The sequence below is a fragment of the Gopherus flavomarginatus genome, chromosome 3 (genome assembly GCF_025201925.1).
Source record: "Gopherus flavomarginatus isolate rGopFla2 chromosome 3, rGopFla2.mat.asm, whole genome shotgun sequence".
Classification (NCBI taxonomy): domain Eukaryota; kingdom Metazoa; phylum Chordata; order Testudines; family Testudinidae; genus Gopherus; species Gopherus flavomarginatus.
Genome location: NC_066619.1, coordinates 135,234,277 through 135,253,964, shown reverse-complemented (window position 1 = coordinate 135,253,964; position 19,688 = coordinate 135,234,277). Strand labels below are relative to the sequence as shown.

Sequence of the window (19,688 nt, the reverse complement as noted above, 5' to 3'; positions counted from 1 at the left end):
AATTCTTTTCAGCATCACTGCTTCCCCGTGTCAAGTATAATTCCCAAATCTGGACCTTAGCGTCCAAAATATGGGTACTAGCATGAATTCCCCTAAGCTTAATTACCAGCTTAGATCTGATATGCTGCCACCAATCAGGAATTTTCCAGGGCCTGATACCCTCTGGTCCCCCCAAAACCATGCCTGGGGACCCCAAGACCCAGATTCCCTGAGTCTCACAACAAAGGGGAATAAACCATTCCCTTCCCCCTCTCTTCTTCCTCCCAGCTCCTTCCCGCCCTGGGAACACTAGGAGATCGCCTGATTCAACTTTTTGAATCACCACACCGAGAGGAGTGTTACCTTCCCCCTCACCCAGAGGCAATACAAGCTGCGTGAATCTAACACAAAGAGAAAATTTATCCTTCCCTTCTCCCCACCAATTCCCTTGAACCTTAACTAGGAGAAAAAAATCACACAGGTCTTAAAAGCAAAACTTTTAATAAAAAGAAAGAAAAAAGTAAAAGGTTTATCTCTGCACTTTAGATGGTAAAAAGTTACAGGGTCTTTTAGCTTAACAATAGAAAGAAACTTTCTCCAGCAGAAACACAATTTAAGCTACTTCCAGCAAGTACACATACGTAAATGGAAAAAAAAAAACAACTTAAAAGACTATGACCGCCTTTTCTTACTCACAATTCTGAATAGATAAGAGACTGTGGCAGGGAGATTGGCAGAAACCTGGTTGCACCTCTAGTCCCGTCCAGGACCCAGAGAGAACAAAGCCAAACCCAAAACCCACAAACAAAGGCTTCCCTCCATGAGATTTGAAAGTATCTTGTCTCCTGATTGGTCCTCTGGTCAGGTGTTTGCAGGTCACTGTTTGTTAACCCTTTATAGGTGAAAGAGACATTAACCCTTAGCTATCTGTTTATGATACCCCGTCCATCTGACTTTGTTCCTAGGTGTAAGAACTTGCTTTTGGTTATATTAAGACACAGTTTACTGCAAGCCAGGTTGGTTTGTAGAACTGCCCTCCTTATCGTTATTTACCATTCCACCAATTGTGTCATCTGTAAATTTTACCTGCAAGGATTTTATAACTTCTTCCAGATCATTGTTTAAAACAGTGAATAGAATTGGGCTGAGAACTCATCCCTGTGGAACCCTCCTGGAAGCACCCCACTGGATGGCAATTTTCAATTGCTTTTGAGATTTATCAGTTAGCCAGTTTTTAATCAGAATAGCATGTGATATTAAGTCAGACACCTCACACAACTTTCAGTACATCAACACAATTACCTTTATCAGCCTAACTTGTAACCTCATCAAGAAATGCTGTCAAATGTATTTGTCAAGAAGACCTTCTTTCCAGTGTTATCAAAATCTAGTCCACTGAATGCAGTGGGGGAATATACACTGAGCTGACTTTGGGGTCAAGACAAGGAGCAGCCACCTTTGAAATCAGATCAAATGCGCATTAGACAGGAGGATTTATTAACATTAAAAGTAAATGAAGCTGCTGTAAAGATTCAGCAGTAGTTCAGGACTAAAGGAGGCTCGTCAGTGGAGGACTTAGGGCCACATCCAGCCCCAGCCAAACACATGGGTTGCTCCACCTGGACAAAGGCAGAGCCATGCTGCTGAGCAGGTAGCAAGCTGCCCCACCCTGCTTCTTGCTGTTTGCTTGGGTATGTTTTTCCAGTTACTACTGCAACTGGCTAATAGCTGCTTTTGCCTGGCCTGGCTGTTGCACTCAGGAATCTGCTCGCAGGGTTCTGCCCACCCCAGTCACCTCTCCCTTTGATGTGCTCTGAAACAAATTTGGGGACTTGTTGTGTGGGCTGTTGCTTCTTCTGCACTGCCATGGAGGTGAGTGGGGCTGTGGGTGCTCCGTACAGCCCAGCACTGTGCAGCACCTTGCAGACTGGGTAGTCAGGACTGTGTATTTGTTGCAGGATGCAGACTGATAGGGCTGTTCCAATGGCTTCCTTTGCTCACCTGCTGCATTGCCCAAACCCCTCTGCTTCCCTTGGGCACGGTGCAGGATCTGCTGCTGGAGACTTTGTCCCCTGCAGCAGATGATGCAGTGCTCTGAGCGTCAGCTCTGCAATCCCCACATCTCTGGCACAGCCAGCTCAGTCCTTCATCTTTCTGATGCAGACTGATGAGCCTCCTGCAGTGCAGGAATGTGCAGTGCCAGGCACTGGCTGCTGTGCATGGATGTTAAGGTCATTGGTCTAATTGTGCTCTCACATGCAGGGTGCAAATCAGAGTGTAACTCCATTAAGATCAGTGCAGTTACACCTGTATAAAACTGACGAGAGAGAGAGGAGAGTCAACCCAGCAGTTAGTGGGGTAAGTTTGCACCGAGGCACTTGGTGAAAATCTGGAGTGGCTGAAAGCTGGGCCAGTCCCAGTTACGCCAATTAAAATATACTTGTCTCCCATTGGACTCTTAGCTCATAAACTGATCTTTGTGCAAGAAAGGGCAATGCCTAAAATCGTAGCACACTGTGGTTACAGTTCAAGGCAATTATTCTTAGTAAAATTACAGAACTACCTCCAGATTTGTGCTGTCTGCAGATAATCTCCACAAGGAAAATAACACCTCAGGTCTCTACAGACAGGTTTATGGCTTCTGCTCCTGCCACCTACTTTGAATTGCTCGTTAGATGCTGCAGCCAGGGCAGCTGTTCCATGCTACACTGGATCAACCCTTGAGGAAGCCAGTGTCTCATCATGGAGTGCACATTCATCTCCCCCACGCACTGGTTTCTGGAGTGTCCAGGGCCAGCGCTGCCATTTAGGCAACTTAGGCGGTCGCCTAGGGTGCCAGGATTTGGGGGGGCGGCATTTTGCCGCCCTCGGCGGCGGAGGGGTCCTTCCACGCTCCAGGTCTTCTGCGGCGGGTCCTTCACTCGCTCCGGGACCCGCTGTTGAAGTGCCCTGAAGACCAGGAGTGCAGAAGGACCCCCCCCCCCCCGCAGCAGAATTGCCGCCAACGACCGGGAGTGTGGAAGGACCCCCCGCCTAGGGCGCCAAAAACCCTGGCGCCGCTCCTGGGAGTGTCTAGTCAGCATTGCAGGGGAACAGGCCATCCGTGGCAGCAGCAGAAGGTTGCTGGTTTATATAGTGCGTAGCTCAGACATCTTTCAAAGTCAGGCAGAGATGGGGCAAGGACCATGCCCACAAATTCATCGCTGCAACGTTATGCTCAGTAATAGCACGTGAAGCCTGGGAGATTAGACCAAGGGTCAACAACCTATGGCATGTGTGCCAAAGGTGGCATGCAAGCTGATTTTTGATGGCACGCGAGGCAGGCTGAGCAGCTCAGCCCGCCACTGCTCTGGGGTTTCCACCGCCGGCTCCTGCCAGCCGTGGTCCCGCCGCTGGTCCCACTCAGTGCCAGTTGCTGGCCTGGGGGATGGAATCCTAGGCTGACAGTGGGCTGAGACCCCAGCTGGCAGGAACCTGTGGTGGAAACCCCAGAGTGGCGGCGGGCTGAGCTGCTCAGCCTGCTGCTGCTCTGGGGTTCTGGCTGCTGGCCCCTTGCCAGCCGGGGTCCCACTCAGCACTCGCTGGTGGCCTGGGGGAAGGAACCCCAGGCTGGCAGTGGGCTGAGACCCCAGCTGGCAAGGAGCCAGCAGCCGAAACCGCAGAGCGGTGGCGGGCTAAGCTGCTCAGCCCACTGCTGCTCTGTGCTTTCCACCTCCTGCTCCTGCCAGCCGCGGTCCCGCCGCCGGTCCCACTCAGCAACAGCTGCTGGCCTGGGTGAAGGAACCCCAGGCTGGCAGTGGACTGAGACCCCGGCTGGCAGGAGCCAGTGGCTGAAATCCCAGAGCAGGGGCGAACGGAGATGCTCAGCCCACCGCCGAAACCTCAGAGCTGGGTGGGCTGAGCCGCTCGGCCCGCCACCACTCTGGGGTTCTGGCTGCTGGCCCCTTGCCAGCCGGGGTCCCCACAGCCCCACTCACCTTGCTTCCCGTTGGAGTTCCAGCGCAGGCCCCCTGCCAGACAGGGTCCAGGCTTCCGGCCGGGCTCAGCCCTACCAGCCGCCAGCTCCACTCACCTCAGCTGCGGATCAGGGGTTCCAGCTGCTGACTTCCTGCCAGCCAGTTAACAACTTATAACTCAGAAGCCCATGTGCAGCGTAAAGTGTCTAAATAGGTGCCACCAGACATTGGAAAACTCAGCAAGGAAAAGCAAGGGCAAAAATCACACTAAACTAATCACATCTGCATTTTAATTTAATTTTAAATAAAGCTTCTGAAACATTTTGAAAACCTTGTTTACTTTACATATAACAGTAGTTTGGTTATATATTATAGACTTACAGAGAGACCTTCCAAAAACCGTTCAAATGCATTACAGGCACGCGAAGCCTTAAACTAGAGTGTCTGCATGAAGAGTGGGCACAGCGCTGCTGAAAGGCTGCTGACCCCTGGATTAGACTCTTCTTACTGAGAGCTAGATTTTGACTAGCCCATGCAGGGAGGTATAATAACCGTCCCCGGCTCATACACAGAGCTCCCCTGCTTGATCAAAGCAGACTTCATGCAGCTGCTGTGCCCCCAGGAACAAGTGAATGGAGAGGGGCAGGAAGTGGTCAAAGCCTTCACTCCACCCTCCAGAGTGTGTATAAGTACCCCACAGGACCATGTGGGATAGCTTGCCCATACACAGTCTCTAGTACTCATGGTCTCTAGTGCTCAGAGACTGGCTTCAACCCTGGAACAGGAGGTTTAGGAGCCCTGCCAGAATGTGTGTTACCATTAAAACTTAGGAGTTTCTTATTGGCCATATAAAATAGTCCCTCTTGCTAAATTCTGGTGGGCCTCAGTGACTTCCTTTGGCAATGAGTTCCTGTCATGGAGCCCTCACTGCTTGGGGCTGCTTTGGGGATTAGCTCTCTTCCAGGTGCAAGGCCCTGACCGGTTGTCCCCTCTTTCACTCTGCAGCCCCTTTCTCATGCCAGGAGCTGCAGTCTCCCCTTCGTGAGTTGGCACTCCAGCCAGGTCGCTGTGTGCTTTCCCATCCTGGGGCACAGAGGCTCACTGAACCTGCTGTCCAGGCAATGCCACTCTGTCAGTGGCTAGTAGGAGAACCCGGGGCCCACCCACAAATCCAGGTTCCAAGCCAGGGACCCTACAGCGCTCAGCCAAGACCTGCTCAGTCCCCAACCTTGCTGCTCTCTCCCTGGCTGCTTCCTACTTGCCTCCCACAGGCTTTTTTTTCTCCACCCACCTCTCTTCTGGGAATGCCCTTCCCACTAGGTTAGGCTCCCGGGGTCTTACTCTTTCCCTGTTGTAACGGGGTCACTCACCTCTTGCCTGCATCCCTCAGTCAATGGTTTGTTCAGTGGGTCTTCAGTGACTCAGCCCTCCAGCCAAGTCACACACACTGTCTGTTGGAGGAACAGAACAAACCCCTTCCAGGGTATGCAGTCTTTACTTTCTCCCGGTCCTGGTATGGGGCCACGCCCCCAGTAGCCAGCCAGGAGCTCCTTCTTAGCTCCTTGGTCCCTGCATGCACTGAGCTGTCTGTGGTCCTGCTGCTCTTCCAGCCAGGCCAGGAACCCAGTACTCTCTCTTCCAGATCCAAACAGCAACTGACGGACCCTGTCTCTTCCGCCCCTCTGATTGGCTGCTTGGAAGATTTTCTTCTGCTCCTCTCTGGGATGGGGTGTAGCAGGACCCTCAGGCCTCCAATGGGGGCCTCTGGGCCTAGTCTACCTTGTCGTACCTGGATTCTCTCCTTCCCTCTCTGATGCACAGAGGGTGGCTGTAGCCTCCTCACTGTAGCCATCTCTGTTGGCAGCTTCCTGGCTTTATACTAGCCCAGCACACACCTGCTCAGCTGAGCTTCATGCTGCAGTCAGGGGTTGCTTCTCTAGGCTAATCCCCTCATGTGGGGTCTATCACAATTGGTCTTTCTCAGCTTCCGTAAGCCTTTCAGGGCTGTTGTGGGGTGAACGCCCCATCAGAGTTCCACAGGCTAGTAACAAGTTGTATGAAGAAGTGTATCCTTTTTATTGGTTTGAATTTCCTACTTTTCAGTGCCACTGAATGTCCCCTTGTCCTTGTGTTCTGAGACAGAAAAAACAGGCGCTCCCAATCGCACGTCTCTAGGCAGTCACTATTTTATAGATTTCTATCATGTCCCTCTCCAAGTTAACGAACCCAGTCTGTTCAGTCGCTCCTCATAGGGGAATGTTTCCATTCACCCATATTTCTGTGGAGAGAAAAAGGAAATTCTGCATGCACAACATTAATTTCTGTGCAAATTCTGCATGCGCAGTAGCACAGAAATCCCCCAGGAGTATATAATGATGCTAACACTTTCCTGTCTCTACTGGAAATACTTTGTTTGATGCAACCTAGGAGTGCATTGGCCTCTTTCACAGCCACATCACATTGGCAGCTCATAGTCATGCTGTGATCAACCAATAAATGCAGGTCTTCCTACTCCTCTGTCACTTCCAACTGATATGTCCCCAGCTTATAGCAAAAATTCTTGTTGTTAGTCCCTAAGTGCATGACCTTGCAATATGCACTATTAAATTTCATCCTTTTTCTATTACTCTAGTTTTCAGGGTCCTCCAGATCTTCTTTAATGATATTCTGATCCTCCTCCATACAGGGAGTACCTCCCAACTTTGTGTCATTGTGATGGGGTGTACAAACACCCCACTGAGCAACAAGGGCTTACGGGCCCATTTTGGGCTCAGCCAGCCCCACCCCCCACACCTGCAGCAAATGCTCCATCTGTTGGAGGAATGAAAAGGCAGCGAATTAGCTCAGTTGGGGAGTGGTGCTGAAGGTGAGCAGACCTGCAGCCCACAGCTCCAGCAGAGGAGAGCACAACAAAACAAAATACAGCTGTCCTGTGAGGGAAGGAGGATCCTCTGCAGAGGCAAGCAGAGAGGGAAGTATCCTGTGGTCGTGGACAGTGGCGACTTCCTCCTGCTTTCTTGTGATTTGGATTTTCCCACCAGGTGAAGGCCTTGGACTGAGGTGACCCCAGGTGGGAAGAGGCCCAGGGAAAACAGCCTTAAGTAGTCTTGGTTGTCAGGTTATTGGTAGCCCAAGGGCCCAGACTCCCCTCCCCATACTCCCCTTTGCAGTCCAGGGTTGTGGCTTCCCAACCAGACCCGGAGTGGAGGCCATAACAGTTTTTATTATCTCACACCAAGGTCATTAATGAAAATGATCAATAAGATTGGTCCCTGTAGCGGGGTCTCTGGCAGTCAGGGTAGCAGACCCCACTGCCCCTCTCCATGTCTATGCAGAGGGGTCACTGGCAGCCAAGGCAGCCCATCATCAGGTGCTTGAAGCCTGTCTGCTTCAGAAGGAGTCCAGCTCTCAACGAAGCATGCTGTATCCCTTAGGGAGATGGGAATTCCCCCCAGAGTCCCACAGCCGTTTGTCCAGTACAAGCCACCTGGCTCTTGTAATGTCACTTGGAAAGAGAAGGGGCTGTACCTGCCCTCTGAGGCATGCATCTGGCGGGAGGGTCAGTACGCCCGCATGGGGTGTTTGCTGGTGGAAGGGCGCTGTTACAACCCCCACCTGCCATTTCCTCTGCTCTCCGCTCAGGAATCATGCCGAAGAGGGGCCTTGACGTGTCAGCCTGTGAAATCTTCCGGTTCTACAAACTGATCCCAGGCAAAAGCCTGATTGAGCCCGTCTCTATGATTGTTCCTCGCCGGGTAGGTGTGCGTCAGCAGCCCTCTCACTCACAGCCACTGTGGCTGATAGTGCCCTGCTGAGCGAGAGGGGGAGGCAGGGGCTGAGCGGGTTTCCTTTGTAAGCTCTGTGGTGTAGAACTGACCAGAGAAAGGAGCTGATCGGGCTAGGCAGTACCTCATTTATATAGGAACTGTGCATCATTTGGGGACATTGAGGTATAGTTGGGGTACAGTTTGTACCTGTGGCTCCTGTTGGGAACCCCCTGGAAAAGGCCTGGACAGTGACTGGGCTCGGGGTCACCCTGATGGAGAGTGATGGTTGCCAAGGTCGGGTGAGATAAAAGCTAGGAGTAGGGAAGGAGAGTGCATGCTTCTGGGCTGCTGTACTTCTCTGGGGGGTAGGGAGTCTGGGGAGGGTCACTGCTACCACTGCTTCTTTTCTAAAAGAGCGGACCTGAAAAAAGCAGCTGTGTTCTGTGGAGGGAACAGAGCAGCTGTGAGGATCTGGTCCCCTGCGGAGAGCTAGTGTTTACAGGTGGAGCGGAGTAGCTGTTCCAGCTGAGAGCTAAGGATCACACCCAAAGGATGGAGCAGTGCAGCAGTTTGGCCAGCTAACGGCACCGTGTGACGAGCAGCATTACAAAGAGCTGAGCTGATGGAGAGCAGCTATTAGGAGGAGATGGCTCGCTCTGAGGATGGGTTTAGTTTGGGACTGAGACTCCTGCATATTAGGGTAGCAGTGAGAGAAACTGGTAAGTGATAAGTTTATACAAGTTCACCCTGTCGTTTCGCTTCCCTTTCTTCAGGAAAGTTTTCCTGTTTAAAACCCTCTGCAAGTGGGGAATAAATTGCCTATCAAAGGCACCGAAGTGCTTTGGATCTACATACAGGCTCCCAGGTTACTGGTTTGGGGCTCGAAGTGACGTTATTTCAGTTTTAGTGGAAAAGCCTTTAAAAAGTACATCCCCAGCCCTTGATTGCTGCCAAGGCCACATCCTTATGGGCCAGTGCTTCAGAATGCAGGAACTGTTCTTCTCCTGCCTGGTGGTCACCTGTGTCACTGTATGTGGGATGGATTCACTGAAACAAGTGTGAATGGCTTGCGAAATGCCTGGCTGTGAACTTCCTCAGACACAGCCTCCCCAAGGAGAGCCATTGATAAGAAGGGGGACTCGGAGGGGTGTGGTGGCATGACCTGATCAAGTGCCACTCACGGGTACCAGGCTGTCTACCCTGCATGTGCAACACAGTCATGCTCTGGTGTAGAAGAAGCTTATAAATGTGTCCAGCCTCAGCTCTGGTGCAATGACAGTGCAGGTGAAACTGGAACCAGGACCTCCTGTCACTTACTCTCTGATCTGCTCGTGTCATAGCTCCTTGAGCTACTGAGTCTGTCAGTGGAAGCTGCAGCACAGTTTGTAAACCTATGGCAGCATTGTGCAGGGGTATTGCCGTGGGTGAATGCACAAACTCCATTGTGGTACTGTGGTAGCGCCAGTGAGTCCCTGTCCACCTTTCATGCTAAGCACCCAAAAGTGCATGTTCCTCAGATGCTGCTCTGTCTAACAGCTACATGTGACGGGATCCCTGGGGTGCAACCTGGAAATAGGGTACTGCTGTGCTTCCTTAACTCTCCAGCCTGGACTGTCTCTCACAGTGCTTTGCCAGTGACAAGAAGCAAACCCCTCCAGGTGCTGTTATCACTCAGCGCAGCCATATGTGGAGCCCCACACCCAGCTAGATTGCATGAATGCTCCCTGAGCCACTCATGAATCGAACAGAGAAAGGCACCAACCAGTTCCCCCCACCTCCTTAGCCTTGCACCCCAGAGCTGTACCATCTTTCCCTGCCTGGTTAGAAGCCTGACCAGTGTAAGTTTATTACCCAGTCAGCTCTTCCCTCAATGTGGAGAGGACATGCACCAGGCTTTGTAAACTGAGCTAGGTTTCCCAAGCACTTCGCACAAAATACACTGTTTTAGGTAAAGTATAAAACAGATTTATTAAGTACAGAATTATAAATGTTAATTGATTACAAGTGGTAGGCATGAAAGATCAGAGAAAGTTACCAAAGAAAATAAAAGATAAACACGCAATCTAAATCTTAAACCTTATTACATTAAGCAGTATTTAGATCAGCAGTTTTCTCATCCCAGTGGATGAACAGGCTTCCCTTAAGCCTGGACCAATCTCTTCAGATGACCATCAGCTTCTCGGCATTGCTGTTGCTTTCAGCGTAGGTGGGGGAGGAGAAAGGCAGAGGCATACTACAACTGTTTCCTATTTTATACCCTTAGTCCCTGTGCCGAGAAGAGACTTGCCCAGAGGTGTCTTGGTGGGCTTTGCTGAGTCACTGGGGTTGAGCAATCTATTGGTGTGGTCTTGTGCAACTGAGCCATAAAGTTGAGCAGTCCCCATTGTGTGGTGCTTGGGCAGCTGTCATTGAATTGTAGATCCCTTGATTATACCTGATGATTAATAGTCATTGAGCACCCTCGTGGGCATGGTTTGCCTTCTTTGTATGTCACTAGCAAACTTACAGCATATTTCAGTAACAACCATACAGCAAAATCTCATAACTTTATACACAAGAATGATATACATATTTGGACAGAAGAACGGGTTTCAGCAGATCGTGACCCTTTCATATGATACCTTACATGGCATGTGTTGTATGAAATATCACAACCCTATGTGAATAATGAATATGGGGGTTACAGGGTGCCATTCTGAGGGACAGTTATCAGACTGCACCAGCACTTTCAAACCATCCAACTCGTTCCTGCTTGTGATTTGTCTTTAATATTCACTTTGGCTGAAATCCTGACCCTAGTGAAGTTAATGGGAGCTTTGTCACTAACGCCAGTGGTGGCTGGATTCCCCCTTCATATGGTGCTTGCATAAATAACAGCCTTACTGACATGAACTAAAAAATGTCTTGCAAAATTCCCCTTTTCCAATGCAAGTAAGTGTTGAGCAAAGGAGAGGAATGTCTCTGGAAGTTTTGTTGTCATTCTCCTACTATTGGGGAGCCAAGTGGATTTGGTGTCAGGGCTAGTACATTTTCATGGCAAATGTGAAAGTCATAAACAAAACAGGGCTGTCCGGGATCAGTCATTGTGAAATGCTCCCATGGCTAGTCTCTCATGCCGAAAATTCTTCTCGGTAACGTGTTGAAGCTGTCAGTAGCTGGCAGCGGCAGCTGTGACTGTGCTGTCTGTGTATTTGCAGTCAGAGTCGTACCAGGAAGACATCTACCCGATGACAGCTGGAGCCCAGCCAGCACTCACGGCGCAGGAATGGCTGAATGGAATTAATAAAGGTCAGGCTTGCACAAAGAGGACAGAGTCAAACATTGATTGGATTGTCTGGTGTATTCACAGAATGTCATTAGCTATTTTACACTTTAGCTACTGGAAAATCTTGGCAGAGGAAAAATTGTATCAATAAAAAATCTGTACTGAGTGACTCAGAGCTGTCTCTGTTGTGTGATACCTTTGGAAATAACTCCAAACTTGAGCCTGATTATTTGAACCTACAGATCTCCTGTGTTTTGTTCAGGGCTGATTTGTGTGCTCTATATGTGTGCTAACCATTCACCTACTTACATTGTAGGTCCTGTCCTTGTATCTTTGAGACCAGGCTCTGAAATCCTGAATTCTCTGCCACAATTTCCTGAGAAAGAACCATCACCGCTGTCCACAGAATCAAACTGGTACCAGGGCAGCACAGAAAGAACGGCAATGAAGGAAATTCAGAAGCAAAGTGGGATCCAAGAAAAGAGAGGCCAGAAAAAAGTGGAGGAAAGATCACAGGGAGACCGACAAATGCAGCTTTCAAATGGCTTTGACTTATTCGAGTGTCCTCCACCCAAAACCGAGAATGAGGTCTGGCTGTGGGAAAGCATGTGGGCGTGGGAGGAGAATTACATACAGCTGGCAAAGTGTGCAAACTTCAGATGTTTTGTGTGGGCATAGATTGAACTGAAAAACAATGCCAAGGGTCTGCAGTGTGGGACTTGGGTGCATAAGCAGAGCTAAAGAAACCTTCCACTTCAGTGCCAGCATGCTGGGCACACAACTAGCGCTGGCCCAGACCTGCCCATGCCCCTGTCCCCCGGGAGTTCACGATGTAAACAACAAAGGAATGGTTACCATCGCCGTTGGACAGATGGGAACTGAGCCCCAGAGAGACTGAGCCCTACACGGCAGAGTTAGGTCAACATAAGGCAGCTTACATCGACCTAACTCTCTAAGCGTCCACACTAAAATGTAGCCCCCAGCGATGTAAGTCGCCCACTACACTGACTTAGTAACTCCACCTCTGTGAAAGGCATAGCACTTAGGTTGGTGTAGTTGGCAGTGTCAGTGTAGACACTGCATTATTTCCATTGCCTGTTGGCTGTCAGCCAAGTGCAGGGCCCACAGCTGGAACCCACCCTCCACTGCTGGGCCAACAGCAGAAACTGTCAGCGGGGCCCAGGACTCAGTTTCACAACAGGGAGCCTACTAGAGGTGAAATTGACATTCTTGTCAGTTTCATGGCTCCTATGATTTCAGGTTTGGTCTCTGACTGTCAGACCCCGGGGTGGGAGGCCTGTAGCAGGTGAGCTCTGCACAACTGTCAGTGCCCCACAGTGACCCACATCAGTCAGTGCAAGCTCTTCTGGTGAGGACATACCACCCTCCTTCCGCCGGCAGTGTGTGAACACCAATAGCCAATTGAATTACTGCCGTGGCTGTAGGTGGACCTAATGTAAGTTGACCTAATTTTGTAGTGTAGACATGGCCTCAGAGTCTTACATCGGTGGGAGATACATTTTAGTGTACTCCCCTGCTATGCTGGTTTAATACTCCACCTCCGCGAGAGGTGTAGTGCTGAGGTCGATGTAGTTAGGTCAGTGCAGCATCAGTGTAGACACTGTGTTGCTTGCATTGTGTGCAGCTGCCTTTCAGAAGCCGTCCCACAATGCCCCACACTGACAGTTAAATCAGTGCAAGCGATCCTGGTGAGGATGTGCACCACCAACACCAGGAGCACAGTGTGCATGTGTAAAAGCGATGTAATTACTTTGGTGGCTGTACATCGATATAACTTAGGTTGACTTAATACTGTAGTGTAGACTTGCCCTGAGGGAACACAGGGAGTCAGTGGCAGAGCCAGGAATTGGACTCAGGTTTCCTGAGTGCCAGGGCAGTGTTTTAGCAACCAGCCCATTGGTGGATTGGAGTCATCTTGCCTGGGGGTGAGACTGGGATGGAAAGAAATGCATATTCTTCTGTCTCTTTCCTTTCCTGTGTGTTAAGGATGTAGAGCTTTGCCGGGACAACAGGTGGTGCCTGGCATGGGCAAGGTGCCTAGTTTAAGCTGTCAGGTAGTACCTAGCTGCTTTGGGAGGGTCTGGGCACCCTGGTTTATGCTGTGATGCTGTAGAGCTGCAGTGGAGCACAGAGGTTCTTGTGCATTATGTCTAGACCCAGCTGGGACACAACAGAAAAAAACAGAATGCTGTTTGTTTTACAGCTGTTGCAGATGTTTTATCGACAGCAGGAAGAAATCCGGAAACTACGAGAGCTGGTTAACCAGAGGGACATTCAAGTCAAACAGCTAGAACTGGAGATTAAAAACATCCGCATGGACTCGGGCAGGTACTAAGGTGACAGGACCACTCTGCAGCCATGGATGGCACTGTGCCTGCAGCAGACACCCAGGTGCCTCAGTAGAATGACTTGTTCTATGTTTTGAATTGGGAAAAAGGAGGTGAATGCAGTGCACACTTCCCTTGGCCCTGATGGCCATCTGCCTGCTGTCCTGGGTGCTGCGTGTGGATCTGCTTGGCTGCTCTACAATGTGCTGCCAGCCAGTTCTCTCGCTGCAGGGGATCCCATGTTAAAGGAACTTCCAGAGCTGCACCAAATCTGAGGAGACTGAAGCTGGAATAGTGCAGGAAAGGCTCTGGTCTGCGGCCTCTGTGTGACTCCCCAGTGCATCACAAGGGCGCTGGAGCAGGGCTGGCCGGGCTCTGATCTGCGGCCTCCATGTGACTCTCCTGTGCACCACAAGGGCACTGGAGCAGGGCTGGTCGGCTCTGGACTGTAGCGTCCGTGTGACTCCCCTGCGTACCACAAGAGCGCTGGAGCAGGACTGGTCGGCTCTGGTCTGCAGCGTCCATGTGACTCCCTGTGCACCACAAAGGTGCTGGAGCAGGGCTGGTCGGCTCTAGTCTGCAGCCTCCGTCTGACTCCCTTGTGCACCACAAGCGCGCTGGAGCAGGGCTGGCCAGGCTCTGGTCTGCGGCCTCCGTGTCACTCCCCTGTGCACCACAAAGGCGCTGGAGCAGGGCTGGCCGGGCTCTGGTCTGCAGCGTCCGTGTGACTCCCCTGCGCACCACAAAGGCGCTGGAGCAGGGCTGGCAGGGCTCTGGTCTGCAGCCTCTGTCTGACTCCCCTGTGCACCACAAGGGCGCTGGAGCAGGGCTGGCCGGGCTCTGATCTGCGGCCTCCATGTGACTCCCCTGTGCACCACAAGGGCACTGGAGCAGGGCTGGTTGGCTCTGGTCTGTAGCATCCGTGTGACTCCCCTGCGTACCACAAGGGCGCTGGAGCAGGGCTGGTCGGCTCTGGTCTGCAGGGTCCATGTGACTCCCCTGTGCACCACAAATGCGCTGGAGCAGGGCTGGCCAGACTCTGGTCTGCGGCCTCCATATGACTCCCCTGTGCACCACAAGGCGCTGGAGCAGGGCTGGTCAGCTCAGGTGTGCGGCCTCCGTCTGACTCCCCTGTGCACCACAAGGGTGCTGGAGCAAGGCTGGCCAGGCTCTGGTCTGCAGCGTCCGTGTGACTCCCTTGTGCACCACAAGGGCGCTGGAGCAGGGCTGGTTGGCTCTAGTCTGCAGCGTCCGTGTGACTCCCCTGTGCACCACAAAGGCGCTGGAGCAGGGCTGGCAGGGCTCTGGTCTGCAGCCTCTGTCTGACTCCCCTGTGCACCACAAGGGCGCTGGAGCAGGGCTGGTTGGCTCTGGTCTGCAGCGTCCATGTGACTCCCCTGTGCACCACAAGGGTGCTGGAGCAAGGCTGGCCAGGCTCTGGTCTGCAGCGTCCGTGTGACTCCCTTGTGCACCACAAGGGCGCTGGAGTAGGGCTGGTTGGCTCTAGTCTGCAGCGTCCGTGTGACTCCCCTGTGCACCACAAAGGTGCTGGAGCAAGGCTGGTCGGCTCTAGTCTGCAGCCTCCATCTGACTCCCTTGTGCACCACAAGGGCGCTGGAGCAGGGCTGGCCGGGCTCTGGTCTGCAGCCTCCGTCTGACTCCCCTGCGCACCACAAAGGTGCTGGAGCAAGGCTGGTCGGCTCTGGTCTGCAGCCTCCGTCTGACTCCCTTGTGCACCACAAGGGCGCTGGAGCAGGGCTGGCCAGGCTCTGGTCTGCAACGTCCGTGTGACTCCCCAGTGCACCACAAAGGTGCTGGAGCAGGGCCGGCTGGGCTCTGGTCTGCAACCTCTGTGTGACTCCATTGTGTGCTATGAGGGCGCTGGAGCAGGGCTGGCCGGGCTCCGGCCTGCAGTTTCCATGTGACTCCTCTGTGTGCTACAGGTATGTGGCTTTAAGCATGGGGCCTGCTGCCAGCCTGTGCTTGGACTGCAGCTGCAGTGGCCCTGCCCTCCATGGCAGGTGGGGAAGCGGGAAGGCTGCCAGTGCCAGACAGGTGCTGTATGGAGTGGAGCCCTCGGAGGTAGCCCCTATCTCAGAGGAACCATCACGACACCCAGACTGGAACTGGTCTCTGCTGCTGCTCTTCCCCTGGCCCCCATAAAAAGGGTATTTGGTGGAGAGGGTCATGAGAGCAATGAACTCCTGCTGGAGGCTGGACAGTGCCTCCCCTTGTTCTGGTGCAGCAGAAAGCCCCCAGGGCAGGCTGGATAGCAGCCCCTGTCCCTTCAGGCACTAATCCAGCCCGGGCCAGCCAGAGGCCATGGCCCCCATCACTTTTAAAAGTGGGAGGACATAGCCACTTCCTTCCTGTCTTAAGGGAGGTGGAGAAGAGCAAGCGGTAGGCAGGGCCTTCGAGGGAAGAGGTGGAGTGAGGGTGGGGCCCTGGGGGAAGAGGTGGGGCCTCAGGGGAAGGAGTAGGGGTGGAGCCGCAGTTCAGGCACCAGTGGCCCCTCCACTTCTAGCGAGTTTCTGGTGCTCCTGATCCTGCCCCAGGGAGATCAAGCTGCATGCTGACATAAAGGCCTGTGAGCACAGGGGGTGATGTCAAAGGACAGCACACTGCATTAACAAGGGATGGGATTATGTCACACGATGCTCTTGGTGCTTCCTGGAGGAGGGCAATGCAGGGGAGCTCTGCCCAGGACATGCCTCCCAGGGCGCATAGGCAACGAGACGGCCAGCTGCACTCTTTTAGGCCTTAGTTTCCCAGAAGAGTGAGAGATCACTGGAGGCAAGTGGGTGCTGAAAATCCATGTGGCTGCTGTGTGAGAACATCTCTGCCCCTGCACAAGGGCTGGGTCAGTGAGTGGCCCTGTCATAAGGCCAGTACCAAAGACCTGGACAGGCTCTGTCTAACGCTGCAATGTTCTTGGTGTCACTTCAAGCTCCACATCTCTAAAGCTGAGGTTAATATCTCCCCTGATGTTTCCCTTCCTCTGGCTTATTATTAACACCTAACTGCTTTGCATAGAGCTCTGTAGGCCTGCACTGCACTACACTGGATGCCATAGGTCCACACTGCACTGCACATGGTGCTCTAAGGCTGCACTGTTGCACAGGGCATTATAGGGGCTGCACTGCACTATACTGGATGCTATAGGCCCAGGCTACACTGCACAGGGCACTGTAGGGCTGCACTGCACTGGGCATCATTGGCTTGCACTGCAATGCACACAGGGAGTGACATCCTGGAGTCATGTTAACTCTGGCATAAATCTCTTGGGCCCAGCTGGAGACTTGGGCCCATTGCTTGCCCCAAGCAGCTTAACACTTTCCAACCTTCCCATTAAACAGGCTTGTACATGCAGTCAATTGCCACCATCTCAGCTTTGTCCCATGTCATCTCCTGCCTTAATGCCTGCAACTTCCCCTTCCCTGACCTCCCCTAGTTCCATCCTGTCCCTCCATCCCATCTCACCCCACCCCCCTCACCACATGGGCACCGACATCATTTCCCTGACCTGACTTTCCTACCTGCCTGGATGCCCCTTTGCTTCCAGGCATTTTTGGCTCAGCCTCTGCTGCCTCATCTGCTCCTCTCTGCACCATCCAAAGCGCATGTCCACCCACTCCTCTGCCTCCTTCAGTCATGCCCCATTGCAGCGCCTGCCCCACTGTCCCACCCCCCGTGTCTGCAACAGCTTCCCAGCCAGCCACCGCCCCTGCCTTGTTACCCCAACACTGTGCACTGCAGAGCAGTGTGCGTCAGTTACAGGCCTGGCCCTGACCACTCCCACTTCTCACGCTATGTGAACAGAAAACAAGGGGGTAGGCGGGAGCCAGCTTTCACCTGCACTTCGGTAAGGGGAGTCTGTCTGTTGGGGATGGGTGGGAGCAGGGCTGCATGCCAGGCCCATTCTCTAAACTCAGCCATTTTCCAAGGGACAGAAGGAAGAATTGCTGTAACTAAAAGTCACTGCAACAACGAGGATTCATCTGCAAGAGAGAATTGAGGACTCTGTCCTGCAAACACTCCCATGGGCCCAGAACCTGCTCGCCTTGACTCCAAGGAGAATGCCCGGAAGAGACATGTTTGCCGGGTTGGGCCGACACATACTTAAACTCTGGTAGGTAGGAGTCAGAGAAGAACGGCAACATGCCTCTCCTTTAGCTGTGCTGCAGCGAGAGTTCACGCAGCCCCATGTAGCTCTGAATAAGAACCAATAAACGTAGGTGCTAAAAGCAGTCACACACTTCCTTGCTTCGCTGTAAACTGGTCCCCTCTATTGGCTGGGGGGAAACTATGTTCTCCTTTTAATAGTGTCCCTGTGTGTGCTCCACTGCACGTGCATACGCGCCTCTTGAGCCCTTGATCGGAGATTTTCCATTAGCAGTGTCTGTCCAACTACTCATGTGATCTAAACAACCTTGCGGCACCCTCCATGGTTTTATAGGGCTGTGCAGGTGAACGGTCCTCAGTTCCTTCGCCGCCGCGTCGCTGAGACCGAGCTCCAGCGTCTCTGCCTCGTGCACACCGCAGCGTGTTTACAGTCCTTGTTACTGAGGGCATGTCCACACTACAGGTTTAGGTCAACTGAAGTCAGGTTGGCCTACAGCCACCGCAGTCATTGAATTGGCTGTTGGAGTCCACGCTACTTTCCTGGCGGTGCTGTGCATGCTCACCAGGAGAGCTTTTACCAACTGAAGTGGGGCACTGACAGCTCTGCAGAGCTGACAGCTGGAGCCCCGCCACCCTAGGGCTGACAGCTGGAGCCTCCCCTCCCCGCCACCCCAGGGCTGACAGCTGGAGGAGCCAGAGATGAAATGTGAAATCATAGCAGCCGTGAAACTGATAAGAATGTCAATTTCACTGTTGGTAGGTTTCCTGCTGTGAAATTGAGCCCTGGGCAGGATTCACAGTTTGGGCTGTCAGCCCTGGGGCGGGGTGGAGGCTCCAGCTGTGAGCTCCATGCAGGACTGAAAGCCAACAGGTGATGTAAGTAACACAACAGACTAGGCCTTAATTAGTTTTTATTGCTTTAGGATTAGTTGGATAACTGTGAGAGTTTCAGCTTTTCCTCTCCCCATTTTTCCTGTGTAATTTCTCTGACCTGGCTGGGCAGGCCTGGCTTGGCAGGTTTCAAATGCTGCTGGCCTTGTCAGGAGCTAGCCTGATCAGCAACGGCCACTCTAAGTGTACCTGTTGCTTGGGAGAGTCTTTTATCTCCCAAGAGTGTAATTTTTTCTTGGCTCTCAAGTCTAGAGCACAGAAGAATCGGCAGACCAAACTGAAGCTGATGCTGATTGAGCACTCCCTTCGACCACTTCTGAGTCAGGTCAGGAGATGCCCCAGCCCATACATCTGTCTCTGGGCAGATCCAGTGCTCCCTCAGTCTTGGCCAAGGTATCTCTAGGAAGGGGAAGACCTCAGAGGACTCAGGGAAGGCTCCAGGAAGAGGAGCTCAGTCTGCCACCTCAAGCCCCCAAGAAGTTCTGAGCTCCCACTAGATCTACAGGGTCAGTGGGCTCATCTTCTTGACTCAGAACTGTGGAGGCAAAAGACCCTTCCTCTAGTACTGGTGGAGCTGAGAGATCTTGGAGCACTTCAGAGAAACAGCTCCAGCAGGGCCCCAGTACCATCTGTGAAAGACAGAGAGGTACGGGACATACAGTGCTCCAGAACAGCACCATCTACGTCATATTTACCGGCAGTAACTTCCCACTTGCCTCTGTTGGTACTGACAAAAATCGAAGTCTTCAGCACCGGTGCCTACGCGCTCCAAACCAACACTACTGTCCACGTCAACTGTTGCATCAGTACTGACCCACTCAGTACCGAGGAATTCCACTACTCCAGGGACTTGTCAGTGTTAGACAAGCCAGAGTCCCCAATGCTTATGGGTGCTGAATGATCCTCAGTCTCCGGCTTACCATTGCTTCCCAGTACCACAGGATTCTTCACCCTTTTCTATTGGACACAAACCCACTCCCCATTGCAGGACACTGAGGGGGATGAAAGAGACATTCAATCGGTCTCGTCCTTATCAGTGTGAAGTTCCTTTCCAAATCATTCCAGAAACCCATACTTGGATAAGATTCCTTGTCCATGTCAGGGATGATGGGTATTGTCCCCTCTCACATATGGTCCTACCCACTGGTCCTACTGGGATCCTTGGGCAACATATTGGCAGCAATTTGCCAGACCTCCAGCTCTATTCCACTGGGAGATTAGGGTCACACAGTCCCCTACACCAAACCCCCAACACGAAAAGACCTTCGAGAAACAGGAGGCTGTGGGGGGAAGGAGGCTACTCTTCAACCCTATTTTGTTTTTGTTGCCAGATGAGACAGTCATGCTCTCAACAGCATCG

General features: G+C 52.4%; 1 protein-coding gene across 1 annotated transcript in view; it reads left to right on the top strand.

Moving 5' to 3' along the window:
• The window catches only part of CORO2A (coronin 2A), a 112,366-nt gene extending 98,321 nt beyond the window's left edge, over positions 1-14,045 (top strand). The window contains exons 9-12 of the mRNA XM_050948268.1: positions 7,578-7,690; positions 10,900-10,990; positions 11,284-11,555; positions 13,192-14,045. Coding sequence (XP_050804225.1) covers positions 7,578-7,690; positions 10,900-10,990; positions 11,284-11,555; positions 13,192-13,323 — 608 coding nt within the window. The 3' untranslated portion in view covers positions 13,324-14,045. The remainder of the gene's footprint in view (positions 1-7,577; positions 7,691-10,899; positions 10,991-11,283; positions 11,556-13,191) is intronic.
• The last annotated feature ends 5,643 nt before the right edge of the window (positions 14,046-19,688 follow it).